Consider the following 19,960-nt stretch of genomic DNA (forward strand, 5'->3'; position numbering starts at 1 on the left):
AAAACTTGATGCATGCAGAGCTGTGAGCAATGTGTAAATTCTTGTGCATGCATCTTGCAAGATATATTTTTAGACTTCTTCATGTTTGAATATTGGGGATGAGAGCAAGTCTTCATGGAGTGCACTGTACTAGGGAGAAAGAGGGAGACAGACTGAGGTGAACAAGGGTCTGCCCAGGGAAAGGGAAAGATTTGTAGATTTTCAGTTTGGACTGGTGAACGTTGTGTGAATAGACCTACTATTGCTATTCCACCATTCAAAATTCCTGTCTGTAGCCGGCAAGGCCAAAGTTTGAAGCACCAGTGCCCAGGCTGTAGGTCTTGGGAGAGATGGCTTCTGTATTTTCTAAATGACTAAAAATATAGTTTAAGAACATTAGAGAGGTTACAACCCCACACAGGGCATTTTTCCATCCTCTGTGTATGCAGCTTACAAGTGTTTGCTGTGTTCTAAAAAGTATTTCAGTAGTTTAAAGTGTGAAATGTAAAGATAGAAATGTGTTATCTTTTATTTTTTTTCTCATATATTTTATTTCAACAGTGTATTGTTAGGCTAAGCATATAAGTTGGTGCTCAACAGAACATTCAGTGTTTCCTCCAAAGCTCATTTAAGTGATCAGTGTTGCTTCAATCTGCTGTCTTCCTTGTGACTTGTGCAGAAATTTAAACTGATCTCATATGAAAGATTAATTAGCCCTGTGGAGGGATTGCATCACCATTGACCTCCACAGTGTCAGGCTGGATTGAGGATGACAAAATATACAACAGTAACACTCATTGTAGATAGCTAATAAAGAGCTGTATAAAGGGAACTCGGTCATTGTAGAGGTCACTGGAGATGCACAGTGCCTTTGAAAATTGTGCTTCCATATCATAGTCTAAATTCTTTATATTTAAAGTGACTATGTTAGAACACACAGTCTGTCTATTTGTAGTTTTTACAAACACTCCTCCAATCTGTGTGATAGTGGACACACACGCTGTAGTATATAGATTTAGTCACTTAACCAAAACCTAGAAACAAGCAAATTAAAGTGGTAGTTGCACCAAAATTATCACAGAAGGTTTAATTCTGAATTCAAATCTGGAGTTGGAGTATTAAAATAGTCAGTCGGTGAGCAGCAGAGGAACATGTTGAAATTAATCCTACGCTAAAAAATATATATCAGTGTTGGAGCCTTCTTCAGGTGTGTGTCAAGGTTATATAAGGCACTATGGCAGCCATGTTTAAACAGCTTCATTAAAGCTCTCCAAGACATGATGGATGTGGACTGGTAACTGCATCAGTAAGAGCCTGCTGTGCCCACATTTCCTGTTGCCACTATGGCCCGAGCCTGTGACATCAAGCCTTGATCATCTCTCCATGGCTGGAGCTCTTCAATGAGGGGAAGCCTCAGGCCTACCCAGCGTCTCCGCAGGGGAGGAGCCCTCCGGGGCCTCCAGAGGAGGGCTGGCTGCTTGCCTGGTGGAGCTGAGTATTGGAGAAAGAAGATGAGACCCAGGTGTCTCCAGAGCAGGATGGGGGCTGAGCACACTGTCCCGAGATCCCAAGAAGGTGACATTTAAGTCTCCAGAAAGAAAGGAGGGGCTGCTAACCCCTAAATTGGAAGGGAGTGACAACTGGCTACCAGTTGGGGTGTGCTGCTGCAATTCCTGAAGGCCCTGGGCCACCCTCTGTGTCCCCTGTGCACAATGGGAGTGGGTCCTTGCACCAGAAAAGGTGGAGAATGCGACCCTGCTTCCCTGCACTAGAGAAAGGAGGTGAGCTGCTGTCTCAGAGGCCAGATCCAGATATCAGAATGGGCTGTAAGATGTGCCTGGGAGAGTGGCTTGGAGTGCATTGTCCTGGTCACCTTCCCTTGTTGTCTGCTTCTGTCAGTGGAAGGGACAGCAGAATGTAGGTGCCAAATACAGTGCTTGACAGCACCTTTCCAGTGGGTAGAATCAGCAAAGAGAAGCTCTAGTAAGTGGCTTGGAATATGCGTTTAAGTGGTTGAAAATGTGATTTAAAGACGATCTTAAGGCAGAGAACCTCACTCATGCTCTCTTAGTTTACGTGTAACCCGTTATTCAAATGTGTTTCTGTTCCTTATCTAGTCGTAAATGCCAAGACCGTCATACAGTAATGTGATAAAACCCTTGGAAATAAGTAATGGCAAGATTTAAAGATTTGTGTGTTTAGTCAAAAAAGTGATATCACCTTATAGAGTATTCACTTGTGTCAGCACTGTTGTAGCAATGAGTTAAAAGGTGATGCTTTCTAAAAAAAAAAATCTTGTGGTGGTACATCTTGTTCTTGGCAGTTCTACAGACAGGATAAGCTAAGACTGTGTTGTGAAAAAAATACATTGTGACATCCTTTATGAGTCAGTGCCTCTTAAGAATAAGAGGTACATTTTGGTGGCCATTTGGTTTTAGCATTTAGTATTCTTTAAAAAAGTAATAAATTATCAATGTTACAGCACAAAAACAATTTTCAGTTTGTACGATTTAGGTCAAATAGATTATGAATATGAATTAATACATACATTCAGTAGATGTATAACTGACTTTAGTTTCCTAAAAATTGCTGTTTTATATTTTTGTGATTCTAGTTGTAATAGAAGTAAAAGTTTTATTACCGTCTTTATTATAATGCATCGTAATGTAATTGCAGTGTATTGGTTGGAGATCTTTAATCCCATTACAGTCCAGCTCAGATTGATTTTGCTTTTGTTAGTCAAATGATTCTATCCCTTTAACTGTCACTAATTAAATGCAAAACTAGAGATTGACTACTGACATTACTAGGAATATACAGGATTCTTCCCTTCCTCTCATAAAATATAGCTGACTCTGAGGAGGAAGCTTGCTACAGCTCCGTGGCAAGCAGTCAGTTCTCAGTCTTTAGTACGAAGACCGTGATCATTCTTATTGTCCATTTCAAACAGCTGAAATCAAGCTTCATTCCATTCCAAAATCAATAGAGTTGCTCTTGTATGATAATAATGAACACAGTGCTCTGTGAGCTATAGGATGCCATTTGTAAACTGGATTGTAGCCTAAATAATGAAGCCAGTGTTGGTTATACAGTAATGCTGAGTGGTTTTATCTTTTTATCACTTCCTGTCTTTGTGATGAGGAAATCTTTCTTAATTGCAATTACATCATTTAATTGGGGTCTGTTTAATATGAAATAGCCTATACCTTCATCATTTCTATCTTCTACTATATCCCATCTAATAAATATAAATGTTTGTGATAAAATGAGTATTTGTGCTTAGCTAGCAGGAGTATCAACATTACATTTTAATGTCTGTCAGTTGTAGATGAAATTTCATACTCCAGTTTCACTTATACCCCTCTCCACCATCTCCGGGATCCAGTTCTTTATTCTTAGTCCTGCATTTAGCAGTCAAAAAACAACGCTATATTTATTGAATTTGAGAATTATAATAAAAACGCACATAAAACAAGTTGTAGTAAGTACATAATGCAGAATTACTTTCAGTGTATTTTGTGAAAAATATCTCTTGTCTTAAACTATGTAAGGAGATCATTATCTGCAGTTATTTAAATGTTCCTGTGCAGTACTCAAATATGTGAAGCAAGAACTATGAGATTCTGAACTATCAGAGGTGGATTCTGATGCACCTCTTCAGTGGTTCAATGAACTGATGAATAAAACTAACAAAAATATAGACTTCTTTTCACCCTGTAACTTGGTCTACAGGCTTCTTCTTGCAGTCACTTTTCAAATTCTAAGTAAGGCTGGGTTTGGTCAATACTGGGATGGGAGACCTCTGAGGAAAACTAGGTTGCTGAATTTGAGGTCCTACTTGATCTTTAAAGAATCTATGGCACTGTATGAAAGAGTAGGGGTGTTCGTTTTCGTTTCCTGAATAAATACCCCTTTATTACCTCAGGTGAATTTGGCTCTCGCTTCACCTGATCCTTTGTTTATTGGGGCTGCGGGTGCAGAATGTCTGCGCCGTGTCACCCAAGTGGGGCGGCGGCTCTTCTGAGAGGGATGAAGTGGGTCCGCCTCCTGTATGGAAAGTTCTTGGAATGATTTGGGATGAAACGTGCTAATCAAATGCAAGGGATCAGCACTTAATTATACTTATTATTGTTACAATAATAATTAGCGTAAGTACTGTATGACTTAGAATTACAAAAGTGTTGGAAATACTGCGGCTTGCTCTGTGGGAGCAAGCAATTTTTTCATTCTTATTACTGTACATGATAAAAAAAATAGCATCTGTCAGAGACAGTTTGTTTAGACGTGTAGAAATAATAGGTATTTATCCACAGCACCAGTTTTTAAACTCTAAGGACATCATCTCTGTTTGCATTAGTTACAAGTTTCTGATAACTACCCAGATGAATGGTGCCCCTTTCTAACAGAGGAAAATCATTTAGGCTAGGTCATTCTTCTCATTTTTAAAAGGTAAAGAGTATTTTTTCATCCTTATAACATTTCCATTAATTTAGGAGATTGAGTTGTCAGAAATAAAAACCGTTACAGTGAGGCTGTGAGCATGAAGGAAGTGAGTTGAACAGTTGAATAGTCCTGAGAATAATGATCTTGAAAAGATGCTCCTAATTTGTGAACATTGTATAGTATTTCGCCTCAAAAGGGAGACCCAAAAGAGTTTCTAATTCCAGTCAGAGGTAGGCAATGATTAGATTGCGATGCCTAATTCTTCTAATACTCATAGCTCATTCCTTTAATATGCAAATTTTAGGTATGCAAAGATCTGATGCTTTTATTTAAGAAATATGTCCTCAGGCAATAGCCGTACGCTTCTAGGGAAAATTCTGTTTTAGTATGAAATAAATAGTTGTTAAAAGGATCACATGAGTTTGTATCTTAGAAGATGAAAAGCTAATTGACATGAATAATTTATTGTGATGCAATATTTTATAGAAATCAAACAGTGGAAAAATAAAGCAAAGTTCAAACATTTCATCTGCAAGATGCATCTATTATGTAGAACCTTAGAATATTCATAAGAATTTGTTTTATATCTGGATTATTAAGGTTTTTGTGAAGCAGACTGTGACACAAATGTTAAGGTTAGTGAACTTTAAATGTTTTCTTGATTAAATTCAATAGCAAAAGTACAATCAGATTTAAAATGTGTAATGATCATTTAAATCAAAATTACACTGATAAGTAAAACAATCTATTTTCGAATTTAAATGATGATCAGGATTTAAATGATGATTTATACAATAATAATAAATAATTTTGATTGTTTTCAGTGCCTTGCCCATCTTCGTGGCTGTAGTTGTGTGTCTCAACGATATATAAAAAACCTGCAAATACTATACATGCATATGAACAAAAGTCAGAAACATTAGCAAGGCCCAGCTAATGTCGAATCATTCTTGACTTGTGAAGGTAGTGACTATATTGCACGGGCTGTGTCCAGATCCATTCAGATCTCGCCGTGTCGTTCAGTGAAGTTCAGTCGGAGAGACTGTCTAGTACATCTTAAACAGTTCCAGGACATTGGAAATCACACCTGATCTCAAACGTGTTATTTGTGTGACACTAATATCGCATCACTCTACCTGCTGTTTTGGTCAGTATTATTCTGCTGAAAGTCTATATGTGGGCAAGCCGGGGTAAAAAAAAAAATCAGCTCCACTTGAATCGGTTGACCACAGAAGGGATTCCTCAGTGCCGTCCTGTGCCCAGGCCAGGCAGAAGAACATCCCTCTGATGATTTATACAATAAGAAAATCATTTCTGAAGCTCCTTTCCCTTTGTCCTGGTGTGCGTTGTCTCTGCCCCTCCACCTTCTGTGTTGTTTGGCTGTAATTATATACCTTCGAGCTCTCTCTTTATGTGTTTAGTGGTCAAGTGGAACCATCCAATTGCAATATGGAGAGTAACAGACTAATTAGAAAAATACAGAAAACCAATAATCCTTTTTTTCAGTTGAATCAGTGCAGACTAAATCAATTTATTACTGGGTCATACGAAAAACATCTTTCTTTATTTCAGCTCCAGGTCATTTTTTTTTTCATTTTATGTAATGTCATTTTTTCCAAGTCAAGAAACCCAAAACAAACTAGCACTTAGGATGCTGCGGTTGGGAAGCGAATGTGTTTAGATCATGTAGTAATTAGCAATTAAGAAAGCGATCTGGGGAATTGTTCTATTTTTTGCTCAAATTATTAACCCTTAGCACTCATCAGATGAAACCAACAGCAACCTTGTGGGAGCCCAGTTGAGCTGGCAGACGTCTGTGCTGCAGTTCACAATTTTTGTGCTTCATTTTTTGTGCCAAGTTCATCAAACAATAAAAGGATGACCTGTATGTTAGGAAATTACATATCATATTTGGCTTCCTTCTCCATAGAGTATTTTACTTATGTCAAACGCCTTTTTTTGCACAAAGAACGCTTTCATTGCAGTGAACTTTTGAACGTTGTTGTGGGCCTCAACTTTTGGTCTGCTGACGGTTCCTCATTTTTGACTCTCCTTTTAATTTCACTTTGTCAGACTTTCTTATCGCGCTCGCGAGCCAGCCGCCTTTGAACAAGAACCAGATATTTATCTTTTTCTCACTGAATCAAAATGAGAAGATTATTTCCAATCACTCGTTCGTCTTTCAGATCTAAACCTACCATAATGAGGCGTTTGTTTTGCTGATGTAAAAAAAAATCATTCCCTTTGTCTCTTTTTCGTGTGCTATCATCTTACCCTGATAGTACTTTAAAAAATAAATTGTGTTCAACACATTTCATGTGTTTATTTTTACGAGGAGGTCTCCTACGTTGGGGATTCCCTAATGAATCACATAGGAGTGTGGGAGTGTGGTACAGCAGAAACCCCTTTCATGTCCTGTTTTTGTACTGTATTAACACATTGGTGAACTTGTTTTAGACAGTGAAATGGAATGTGGTAGGTGAAATTCATTTGCATGTGAAATGCCCACTAATAATAACAGGTGGGAAGGTGGGAATCCCCAAAAACATGTTGTAATTTTTCCTAAAATTTAAAATAGAAACTTAGATTGCGTGTGTGACTGTGTGTGTTTGTGCTTGCTATTTTCTGTGAAATAGAAGGCGAGCAGCTATCTTAAGAAGCTGTCTCCGGTGCAGGTTTGTAGTTTCTTCGCCTTGGTTTGAAAGTGAGGAAATAAAAGATGATTTGAGAAATAAAACAAGAAATCTCAAATTAAGATGTTCAGAAATTTCTGCAAAAACAGTACTGAATAGATTTTGTTACAATTAAAAAGTCACAAGGACTGGACAATTTCATCCTTGAGTGTGATTTAGTGTCTTGAACTCAACTTCAACTTAAGGGAAGCAGCACATTTCTGAGTCATATGCCAAGTAGTCTTGGATGTTTGTGTCTTTCCTTTAGAGTAGTAAAGTTAAAGGAAAAAGTCATGCTGATTCCATGGACTGACCATCATGCTGTTTGGAAGCAAAACCAAACTTTGGTTTTTCCCCTGATCTGCATCCTGTACATTGAACCCTGTGGTGTGTATCCCACTGGATTTGCCCCAGGAGAAACCCCTCACACTTTTTAATATTTTAAAACTTTCTGCTATTCCTCGTTTAACTAGGTCAAGGTACTGCATGCTGCTTATAGAGACTGGCTCCTCAGTCTCATTTCTAATGGCGTGCAAAAAATCTGAGTTTCCCCAAACTCAGAACAAAAAAGGGATTTAAAAAAATAAAACAGAAACAGATCAAGCTGGAAAACAACCTCACATTAATGCCATGCCCTAGGATCAATATCCTAGAACATAAATAACTTTACCAGCTTTACAGAAGCTGGCAATACTGTTTACTGCGAGTGTAGTAGTTGGCTGCTTTATTCATAACATTGCATAATACCAGTTTCACAATTCATTTTAAAACAGGCGATACATGCAACAATGAAATACAAGACACACAAACTGATTTTGACATAGTTTTATTTTAGTTTCTCTGTTCCAAAATGCTGGATGCAAGTCGGCAAATATGACTTGTGCCTGTAATTTTCTCTAATTTGAAACTTTTTATCCTGGGAGATCTTACGTTTTAGGTGACTCCAGTAAGCTGTATACTGATTTCTAGGAAAACAGGTGGACATTTTCTCTTCTCTTATAACAGTCTTTGTGACAGTTATATTACAGTACCTTACATTGACACAGTGTTTCTTTTTTAACTGCTGTCTAATGACTCTAGATAACTGAAACTGATGTTGATGAATACATGAGGAACTGACTCAGATCAGATGCATTGTACTACAGTAGTAACTGAGTAATTGAGAAACTTCAACAGTCTGTAAAATGGTATAAAATGTTAACACTTGCTTTAAGTTTAGCTAAATACTTATTTTTACTTGTTTACTCGTATTTTATTTGAATTGAATATATATGTTTAAGTTTGCATTTATGTAAATCATTCATATTATTTTTTATGTATGGTTATGCATGGATGGCATGGTGGTGCACTGGTTAGTCTTGTTTCCCCATAGCTCTGGGGCCCTGGGTTCTGTTCCAGACCCGGTGTGCTGTCTCCTTGCGTGCATTCTTCACTGCATGTTCTTCCCATGTTCGTGTGGGTTTTTTGCCAGGTGCTCTGGTTTCCTCGCACAGTTCAAAGACATGGAACACTGGGAACACTTGCCCAGGTGTGTGCGTGCCCTGTGTTGGACTAGCATCCTGCCTTGCACTCGTAGCTTACCAGCTCTCTTTGGAGAAAGCATTTAGAAAATGGATGGGTGTTCATGTATATTGTGAAGATTCATAAGAATCTTAGTATTCTGGTCATTGAAATTCCCTTTCAGTAGTATGCTCATAAATGTGAGCATGGGCATTATTTTCCAGTTCACATTTGTTCCAGTTGCCAAAACAGTGGTTCTGTTCAAAAGAAAATAATTTAATGATACGTGATCTAAAGTGCCCCTAACAGTTTAAAAAACTGAATATTTTAGAGGCTGAGAACTGTGTACTTGGACTAAATTTTTTTTGTAAAATGTCATTACCTTAAGCAATCAAAACCAAATTCAGTTTTGGGTTCTTCAGAAAGGGACTTTTTCACAGTAAATGTGGTATTCCACATTAAATACTTATACGATCTATGTATGCTCTTAATCCGTATTTGCAATGTATGCACTTTTATCGCTTTCAACACAAGTGTGAAATATGCCGCTATAGAGTTCCATAGTGCACTTCTTGAAAGTACATCTTTGCTGTTGTTGACTGCAAAAGATGTGACTAAAGATTTTGTCTATAGCAAAAATTACCAAAATGTGAACTATGTTTGGAAATACTGTAGGCGAATGATAAGTTCAGTAAATTTATTTCTTCCCACTTATTGATTGTGGGTTTTAAATCAGAAACAAATAATAGCAGACCTTTTCGAATTTCCTGAAAATCGTGTGGTTTCTAGAACATTAGCCAGTGTTTTGTTTTCTGAAAAAAACGCAAAGGCATACTTTTCCATCAAAATACAGTCATTTTAAGAGATCTGCAATTGAGCTGGCTATATTCATTTTATTCATAATGCTATTTTATTATGCTAATAAGTAACTGAAATTTTGATTAAATTAAATTTCAGCCTATACCATATTAACACATTACACGTCTTCCCAGCAAATGGAAATTTCCTTATGATGTTATCCGAAATAAAATAGATTATCAAATGTAAAATTATTCTCTATATACAAAGGTGTTTTATAAGGAACACCAGGTTAAGTTTGTTTTTAAGACTGTATGATTACTATGAGAATGTATGTTAGGTTTTTTTGTTGTATTACAATACTTCGGGGACAGAGCTGTACAGAGACTTCTAATTCTGCCTTTTGTGTGTATGAGGTTAAAGATAACAGCCATGGACGGCCATTTCATCCTAATTGGGGTTCATCAGCATGTCATAGCCAGTTTAAACCAGCGAGACAGACGCAATCACTGTGCTTCATAGGTCAAAGTGGGAGGGGACTCATCAGGGGACACTGGGCACCCATTCTGTGCCAATTGTACAGGTGGAGAACCGGGAAATGGGTTTAGCAGTTGAATTAAGAGAACTTAGGGAGGCTAGGTTGTCAGCTCGCAGTGGAGACTGGACACTGTGGTTAACACCCTTACTCTTATGAACAGAATCATAGGATCTTTAATTTGCAAGTAGTCAGCACCTTGGTTTCATCAACTCATCTGAAAGAGAGCATCTCCTAAGGTGCAGTCTCTCTGGGTACCAGACTGGGGCGCTGGTTTGGAAATTGAGTGCCAGCAACACCTGCAGAAGCTACCTGGATTTCCCATCCCGGTATTGACCAGGCCCAATTTTCCATAGCTTCTAGAGTCTGACAAGATCAGGCCACAGTTTTGTGTTTTAGCCTGGCTGTTTGTTATGGGATGGTCCTGGAGCCACATTGAGACATCCGAATGCTTCCACTGATTCCGCACTGCCAATTTGTTCTGATCACTTGTTTTTATTTTGACGTCACATATTGGACTTTATATCCATTGTGTTTTCTGTTTGTGTGTGTTTCAGGACACAGACAATATTCCCATGAGTGTTCTGCTGATTGAAGCCTTCTATGGGGGCTCCCATAAGCAGCTGATCGACCTGCTCCAGGAGAATGTGAAAGACTGTGTCACCTATTCTTTACCAGCCAAGAAATGGCACTGGAGGGCAAGAACTGCTGCTCTGTATTTCATGCAGGCTGTTCCCCACAGCGTCACCTACAGGTCAGTACTGTGATGACAGTTCCTACAAGAACTGCTGTAGGATTTTAGGTCCAGTTCAGCGCTGACCTTTAGCTTCATAATTCTCCTCATTTTACTCTAAACCAAATTACTTCTGTTATATCATTAACAGTATCAGATATCACATGTTTTGACATTTCAAAGTAAGATTATATTTAGTATCTATATACATACAGATATGTTAAAATCTTTGAGTTTGTGGCGAGTAACTTTAATGATCTAATTTGAAACAATACATGCTAATAACTGTAATTTTATAAAACAGCATGAATTGAGCATGAATTGAGCATGAATTGAGCATGAATTGAGCATGAAATGATGATGATGAACAATATGTTTTTGAATGCAAATGTGGTGTTCTCCATGAACTCTGTGTGCCTCCCCCTTTCCCAGTGTTTGAATTTGATTCTGAATTGAAAGTCGATGTCCTTACGTTTCTGGGTTCAGCTGTACCAGTATGTGTGTTTATGCCAGTGCAGGATGGTGAAGACACCAGAAATAACTAACTGGCATTGCTGTATCTGGCAGCTGTGCCAGCTGTGTGTACAGACAGGACTGATTCTAGATTCTCTTTGATCACTTTACTAGTAATTACTCACAGATAGACATGCATTAGGCCAGTGTTTTAAATCCTGGTTCTTGTGGGAGTCCCCAGAATAGCTTGGCATCACCAAGATAGCGTTGGTCATCTTATTCTAGCGATATCATGACAGCATGGCCCTAAGATCATGACGGAGAGGTTTGACTTTGCTGAGGGCATTGGCATAAAGTAGGGTGTAGGTGGAAGGTTAACATCTTCTACAGTCAACACTATAAAGTCATCTGGTTCTGTGTCACCAGTTCTGTGGGCTTCCTTTCATTTCTGACAGCCATGAAGTGTTGGTTTCTATATCTTCATGAGCCTCCTGTGTTATCAGCAAGAATACAGGGTCAATGTAAACAGGAACAGTAGGCTAGCTGGTGCTAGATGGTTAGTGGAAAAGTAGCTTTATATCAAATATGACAGGTTTATTTTCTAATTTTGTAAATTGCCTTGGGAAAATCCCTTGCCTGTAAAAGTTACTGACTCACTTTTTTGGTTTATAACAGAATTATTTGTCACTGTTGCTAAACTATTTTTTTGATGATCAAATTTTTCCATGATGTCAGGAATGCTTATTTAATATATTAAGAAATTTTAATATTTCTAAATTATTTTTTTTAAACAATGTGAAAGGTTAGGTTTCAGTCTTTTTTTCCCAATTTATTTACATTTCAAGACTGACAATTTGCCACAGATGTTACTTGTTCTTAATCCATTAGCTTTCAGCCTTAACATAGGATTCTTAAAGTGAATATTCAAACATTTCTAACAGTTTTTTAATCTGAAGTGGCTTTAGTATAAATCTAACTTATTGTATGTGACATTTTATTGGTGTTATAAAATTAATAAAACATTTGTCAAATTTGTATAGCATTTTTTAAATATGTGCAGAAAGGTTCTAAAACACTCCTATGAATTAATTATAATCTTCTAAAAGTGAAATTGGGTAAAATAACATATCAGACACATTATTACTGTTTTGAGATTATATCTTCATCATCATTTATGGTGCCAGCCAGCACTGCCTTTCCTTTGGCCTGGGTGACCTCTTATACTTGATACGTTGTGGATTGCAGAAGGGAATGGGGCAATCATTTCTTGTTTCACAGCACGCAGCTCAAAGCTTAGCTTCGTGAGCCATTGCAGTTACCCTAACTCACACAGGTTCAGGTTCTGAAGAGCTCAACTTGTTCATCCCTTGTTATTCTGCTAATTTGGGTGATTTAAGGAAAATTATGCACATTTCAATGTGGTCATAAACGATATTATTCATGCACAGGTGCTGTGCTAAGCTGCTTCAGAATGATAATTAAGCTAATCTTTTTTTTCTTTTTGCCTTTCACACATTCACTTTGTTCAGTGATTTCTCCTGTGTCAATAATGTGCATGATTGCAGCCTCTCTCCCTATCCATTGTTCGTTGCTTTTCAAAATGAAAACTCACTAGCAACTGAGACCAGATCTGTATTTTCCCTAGAGCTCCTTGGTGTTCTAAGAAATAGTTGCCAAGTCAAATTAAAGTAAAAAAGTTTGTGACTGATAAATATACTTAGAATTTTCCCCTGGGACTTAGTTTTTGAAGTTTAATTTTGCAAAGTAGATCTTAATAAGTTCAGTCTGACTGCTGGAGTTTTTAAATCGTGGAAAAGTATGGATTTAAGATGTCAGTACATTTTAGTTCTAGGACTGGACACATTTTACAGTGGCCCATATTTACTTTCAAAGCTATAGTTGTTCAGCCTAATCTACTATGTTTAATATATTGAGAGTTTTTTTTCTTCAAAAACGTGTACATCCAGGGAGCAAATTAAAAAATTCATAATTAGAAGCTAATATAAAGGTTATTTCTCCTTATGTTTCATGATACTGAAATGAATATTACCGTACCTGTTTAAATAAACTCAATTTTGGCTTCCCCTGTCTCAAAGATTTTCTGACTTGGCAGTGGAAGATATTTGGCAATGATATCTATAACAGAAGGCTGCATGGAGGTTTTAAATAATTGTCATTGAAGTAATTTAAGTTGTCATGTAAGATGTCATTTAGTCATGTAGGTGTCTCCATCAACAGCAACTTCATTTCTAAAGATAAAGAGAGTGTTTTGTCTCTTCAAAATGAAGTACAGTAGAGCAAGACAGAACTTTTCAGACCATACTGAGATGTTGATTACATATAAACTGTATGTTTTCAGGGGCTTTCTTCAATATCATTTGAAGAAAACAGTGGTAGGAGGGGGAAATCCCTGTATTTATGTTACTTTTTTCACCAATTAATGCAGAAGAAAAAAATATAGAGAAGAGTCAGAAAGTGTGCCTCAGGTTCTGGTGAAGCTGAGTTAATTTTGTATGGTTTTCTGGTAGTACCGCACAAAAGGGAGTAGCCTTGAAATGACTTTTGAAGCCCCCTTTTATGAAAGTGTTATACTGTACCTGGTCAAAAATAAATCCTATCCAGGGCAGTGTTTTTGCTATTATCTGTGATAACGGTGGATAAAGAAGCTTTGAATTTTGTTCTCTCTTTTTATTACAGTTTTAAATGATATAGGATGAACCCAGCCTAAAATATTTCAACATTTCTTTGACAAAATGTGTTGGACTACAAAGCTGTGCAAGTATACGTTTAATGTTTTGCTATATATAGTATATGGCTTTGCTTTTAGGCATGGAGTAACTCTTTATTTGAAGTAGCTTAATTAATTTTAAAACCAGCTCAGTTTACATTCATGAAATGTAAAAGAACCTACACAATCACTGAGGTTAGAGAAAATGGTCAAATATTTTCGTTTAGCCTCTAGAGCATGGGTCCTAGTTAAACTGTAATGTACCATCCTAATTGTCTTCTTACTTTACGTTACTGAGGATCTACATCTGAAAAACATTAAACAAAAACTGCAGCAGCCATCCTTTGAGAAACACATCAGATGATTCTACAAATGGCAAGGAAGGCATTTATTTTTTACTAATGAACACCTGCTACTGTAGAATCATGAATTGCAAGAGAAGGGCCAGCAGGAGCAAGCCATGACCTAAAAAAACAGTTATCTAACAATGATTACTGAAGCTGCTGTTGTGCTTTCCAAAAAGTTGATAGGTGGGCCGCTTACAGGAAACTGGGAAAGAGATGAATCTGAAAATTTTAAGCTCTACCCTCCCACACAGGCTTCTGCTTTGCAAGTTACATTCATACCTAAATGTCTGGCTCTGGTCAATATTAGTGTTTCTAAAAGAACAGCTAGAAAGTCAAATCGGTGGTATTTATTGGTACTCATCCAGCAGAGATCACAAGTGTTATCTTGAAAATCTATTTAAATTGCTGTATACATTTGAGCTAAAGCACTAAAAAGCTTTGTCAAACCCCTGCTTTGAACATCACTGTTCAATAACAGAAAGAAACAACACATAATGAACAAGGGCACTTCTGAACCTCAGAAAAAAAGGAGAAGTGTACATCTTTTGTAGCTGATGATAACTACCAAAATGTCTACTTTTTTGTTAATTTAGGTTTCCAAATCATCTGTTGATATGTACATTTTGAGTGCTAAGTCCCTACTAAATTATGCCTCCTGAATTGTCTTGATAATATTTTGAAAGTGTTTTTTATCCCTTTTTTTATTTTGAAGTTTTTTAATAATAACATTTTGATTCTTCATCTCAGCTCATTTTTAAAATAAAGGCACCAAAATTAATTCTTCCCCCCTTACCTGATGATTCTGGGGTATCAGTAATTCATATTCCTCCGTAGATTCACCAAGCTGAATGAGTGGTAAAAGACCCATTAATCCGTATCAGTTGTCTGACTGTGTGTGAACTGAGACAGGTGGAGGAATCTTCTCCAAAGGGAAGATAATTGCTGCCAACAGAAGCGATTTTTGAAGTGAGAACAGTTTTTTTCCCATAAATTTGCACCAAGTCTTTTCTCTAAAGGAATACAATTCTTTCATACAACTTGCTGAACTGTATAACAGGCCTTAAACAAAATGCCTTTCCCTAAATTCATATCATGGTAATTTCTTTATTGTGCAAACACCTGGTTTGTAGAAAAAATACAAACACAACCTTCTGATACCAGCCTGATGTTGAGTTTCTTTCTTCTGTGCCAATGGATTTTTCCCTTATTGAATCAGGTTTGCTGTATAATTTAGTGAAAATGCATACTGGAGTGCAGCTTGTTGCTTTCCATGGCTGTTAATTTTGTTTTAACCAGGACCAAACTGTTAAATGATATCGGGAAACAACAAAACACAGTTGTTTGAATGCGAGAACATTTGAGAATAATCTAATGATACAATATGGATCAGCATGCACAATGATTAATAGAATCGTAAATGGGGTGTTTAACCATGACATTACATTTTGCGAATGTGGTATGTGGTTTGAAAATGAATGCAACTCGTACGTACATCTAACACAACTCTTAATTTCCTTTATACTGTAGCTGTGCTTTTTGATGTCACATGGAAAGTTGACTATATCTTATTGATGAAAGGTTTTCACTTGTTCAAAATGTGTGACATACTTCACTAAAGAAACATTTAAAAAGTTTCACTATATGATTAAGGGATGCCAGCAAGAAAAAAAAAATCACAAAATGTTAGAAAGGAAATCCTCTACTCTCTAGACAAATTGTCAGGCCTATGCAGTGAAAATAGCAGCTGTGAAAGGTACAGTACTTACAGTTCATTCTGGTTTATTTGTTGCAAATATTGATATTCTAATTGCATGCGAACATTTAAATCAAAACCCAATTTTCATTAACAAATGATATAAACTAAGCTTTCTAGCCATGATCAGAATGTAGAAAACAGTTTAGGAACAAGTAGGGGATGATTCCATGCTGAAAAGTAGAAATAATAAAGATGTTGGCTGTAGAGCGTTCTTCAGGTGTGAGCGTGGACTCCTCTACATGTCCCTGTGCAGCCCACGTGCTGACACAGCTCTCCACTACAAACTGTCTACCTTACTACTGAAAAGGTGCAGATTATGAGATTATTATCTCCTCTTGAATAGGACATGAAACTGCAATTCATTACTGGGAAAGCAAACAGAGTATTTCTGATTTATACCCACTTAATTTGCCAGTTGTTTTCAGACTTGGCTTCAGCTCCTGCACCCACAGCACAGCTCCTCCTTAGTCACACTGCACCTGATAGGAGAGTTTGAGCTCGCGAGTGGCTCGAACCTGCGACACCTGAGCCGTAGAGCTTAATCTGTGCTTCAAGTGGGCACCTTTTCACTGCCTCTGCTACTGACGAAAACAAGTCTATAGAGAGCACATTTATTCATCGTTATACCAATATGAATTGTTCACATTCCACTTGTTTTTTTTGGGAAATTTAAAAACTGGGTTTGTTTCATTTCTGCAGAATTCATAATGGATTTCATAACGGAATCAATAGTGCTTAATTGAATGCCATTTAATCTAAGTAACCAAGGAGTACTAATTGGGAAACCAAACATTGATGGTTTGGAGTTCATTCATGAAGGCTGTGTAGAAGTTGATTTTGTTTGACCCATGAAAAGCCCCGAGTCACCTCCCATGTTCTCTCTCACACCATCATACACCTGTTCCAATGCGAAGGTTGTTCTTCTTAATGACATAATTTGCACATACAGGCCTAACCACGGGCTTTGCTTCTGTTTCCTGGTCGAGCCAAGTGTGGTTTCAAGAAAGCACAGTAGGCACTGCGAGGGCACGGCTCTAAGCAGATGTGTACAGATGTGTGTTCCGTCTGTCCTTGCGATTGCATAACTTGTTAGGTGAGGGAGGCACCCCGGCCTCTGCACTAATGGGTGAGTAATGAGACAGCGATCCCAGCCACGTCCCTCATGGGGATAAAACTCGGGACTGTTGAGAGAAAACATTAGCCAACCAGACCTGTTTACCGCCTCTGCCATTTGGACGAAACCTGAGTACACAGTGAAAACACGTAGATGTGGGGAGAACATGCAAATGATATGCACAGACCAGCTACCAAGGCTGGAAGTGAAACCCCGAGCCCTGCAGCTGTGAGACACTAGTGCTAACCATCATTGCCATTGAGCTGCCCCTACTGGGGGTGTACCTGTCTACTATAAGCTACTACCTGGAGAGCCCTTATCATGCTTGCAAACAGGCCTCTGATACAATGGGATTGAAAAGTTTAGCTTTTAGCTGATAATTAGAGCATTTAATTACTTAGCATAAGATGTTTGTATATAATGTAAAACATATATTTTTGTTCTTGTGCTGCATAATTGCCATCATTGGACATGCCAGTAGAAAGGTTTTAGAAATGCATTGTTTTGTGCCTGCTGGCAAAAGGATACGCATAACCACGCTTTTACTACAGCATTTGCATGGTTGTTATGTCGAGTTTTAATTTGACTTGGGATTTAATACTGGCTGTTTTAACCTTATTGCAGATCTGCAGGTGTTAAGTGAGGGGTATTTAAATCCCTGTGCAGCAGGGGAAGAAATATTGTGAGTCAGAGGCTGTAGAAAACCACCACAACTTGTTTGGCTTTACTAAGCTGTTAACATTGAAACATCCGAGCAGGTATCTTTCATCGGGAAAACTACATTGTTGCTGTCTGTTACATCAGTTTCTTAGTGTTTAGAGAACATGGTGGCATTTATCTTAAAATGTACAAAGGAGCCTTTGTGTTTGCTTAGTGGTCTTTTAACCTTAGTGATCTCTGAGAGCTGCTAAACACCTGACTTTGAGGAATTTATGTTTTAGACCCAAAGATGCTGCTGCTGCTACTGCTATATACTAGTAATAATAACGTACCCATCCAACCCTCCCTTACAGCTATTATCCAAAGCGCTTTGCTCTCTCTAACCTGGAGGGGGCAAGGCACAAAGTGAGGCTGCACCCTGAGCTGAACAAAATTCACTGAAGGCACCACAGCCCAACAGTCGAACCCGAGATTCAACATCTGTGGGGCAGCAGTGCTGAGCTCCAAGTAGGAAAGCTTGTTTGTTTTTTGGTAGCAAAGTGATCAACCGTTTTTTGAAAGAAGCTGGGGTGTCGACTTGCACAGCACACTCGGGTAGTTTGTTATAGGATCCCACAACTCTATGAGTAAAGAGGTTATTAAAATTATAATGATCAAAAAAACAGCAACAACATCAACACTTCTGCATGTCCTAGGAATATTATGTGGTGTAAAAGTTAGTTATCTTTTTTTTTCAAAAATTATCCTTATGGGTGTTGTGTTTGTATACATAGAGTGTATTTGTGTGTACATCGTAGAAGAATTATTAAAAGAAACAATGAAAAAATAAGTAAAGCTGAGCAAAACTTTATGAACATCAGTGTGAAAACATAATCAGATGGTGGAGGCCACAAAAAAAAGCTTTGAACAAAGGAGCATCCACATCATAAATACCAAAGACCTACTAAGTTTAATAATTATAAACTTCCATGAAATATTTTTCTTGGCAGTATGTGGCATTCCATTTGCTCAACATTTTTACAGAGCCACATTTTAATCAGATTAAAAGCGGGGAAGCTGATAGGTATCAGCTTGGCTCGCAAACTCTTTATCTGTTTCTTATTTAGTAGAAGTACTATTGTTACTGATGTGGCATAATTTAAAAAGCCTTTCTTTTGAATAGTCACAGGTGTGGAATTGTTGCTTGCGGGAAGCAAGAGTTGATTAGCCTTTAGAGTAAACAGCATTTAGCAAAAGATTTTACTGTATATTTACCATTAACTGACTAACTTTGCTTTTTCACACCTTTTAAAAATAAAGTCACACTTGCTAAAAATACTACTACTGGGGAATTGTCTGTTTAACTGAAAAATAATACTATAACCTGTAACCCTTAGATAATTACAAACTTATTTTTCTCTCTAGGAATAAGTAAATAAGTAAACACAATACTGCATGGTGTTACACAGTTCTCAACAGGGTTTTTATGACAGATAAAAAAGATTGTCACCTTTTGCTGACATTCAGCAGGACTGTCGTCTTTAAGATTGGTTTTGTTTTATAGCAAAATAACTATTTATCCAAGACAGTAAAACAAAACAAAAAATCTTTTTTGTCTCTTTTGTAAAGCGAAGTTTAAGTAACTTTTTCAGTTTGTTGGCCTCTTGAATATATAAACCTTCGCTATACAGGATGTCCCTGAGACTATTATTGGCAGGAAAAGGTAAAAATAGAGAGTGTTCATCTGGTTTGAGTCAATGTGCTGTATTACTTGGGGGGTGGTTTTCTTTTGTACGTGGTCCTCAGATTTTGATTGAAGCTCAAGCAGTCCAGGAAATGCAAATAATCCTGATGCTGAAGATGCACAGTGACGTGATTGTGTGGCAGTACGAATGGCTCGTGGGCTCACCACATTAAAGGAACAGATGAGCCCAGCCTGGCTCAAGTTAGGGAGACTCTCGGCTTCAAAGCATAATAGGTTTGCCTCCACATCTCAAACAGAAAGCTGTGTATTTTATTAATAGCATTCATCATCTTGTTCAGTTTTGACTTTATTCAGAATTACCATAGCGTGTATCAGATGGAAAACAAAACGCCTTAAAGCAACAGTACAGTAAATACAACTGTACCTGGAAAACTCATTTTTGTTCCTGTTGCTGAAACCATGCATTGTATTTTCTAGGTTTGATTGTGGTTTAAAAGATTGAGAATCTTGGAAATTAATCAGTGAATTAATAAGTCAGTGGAGGTTTATTGATTAATT

General features: G+C 37.5%; 1 protein-coding gene across 9 annotated transcripts in view; it reads left to right on the forward strand.

The window, feature by feature from the left end:
• qtman (queuosine-tRNA mannosyltransferase) overlaps positions 1-19,960 on the forward strand; it is a 115,313-nt gene that overhangs the window by 11,824 nt on the left and 83,529 nt on the right. For all 9 annotated transcript variants that reach the window (XR_015926379.1, XR_015926378.1, XR_015926380.1 and 6 more), the window contains exon 2: positions 10,485-10,681. Coding sequence is in view for 6 of the 9 variants with exons in the window: in XM_088606285.1 (XP_088462411.1) it covers positions 10,503-10,681 (179 nt within the window). In the remaining 3 variants the exon portion in view is untranslated. The remainder of the gene's footprint in view (positions 1-10,484; positions 10,682-19,960) is intronic.

The sequence above is a fragment of the Lepisosteus platostomus genome, chromosome 14, assembly GCF_059453375.1.
Source record: "Lepisosteus platostomus isolate fLepPlt1 chromosome 14, fLepPlt1.hap1, whole genome shotgun sequence".
Taxonomy (NCBI): domain Eukaryota; kingdom Metazoa; phylum Chordata; class Actinopteri; order Semionotiformes; family Lepisosteidae; genus Lepisosteus; species Lepisosteus platostomus.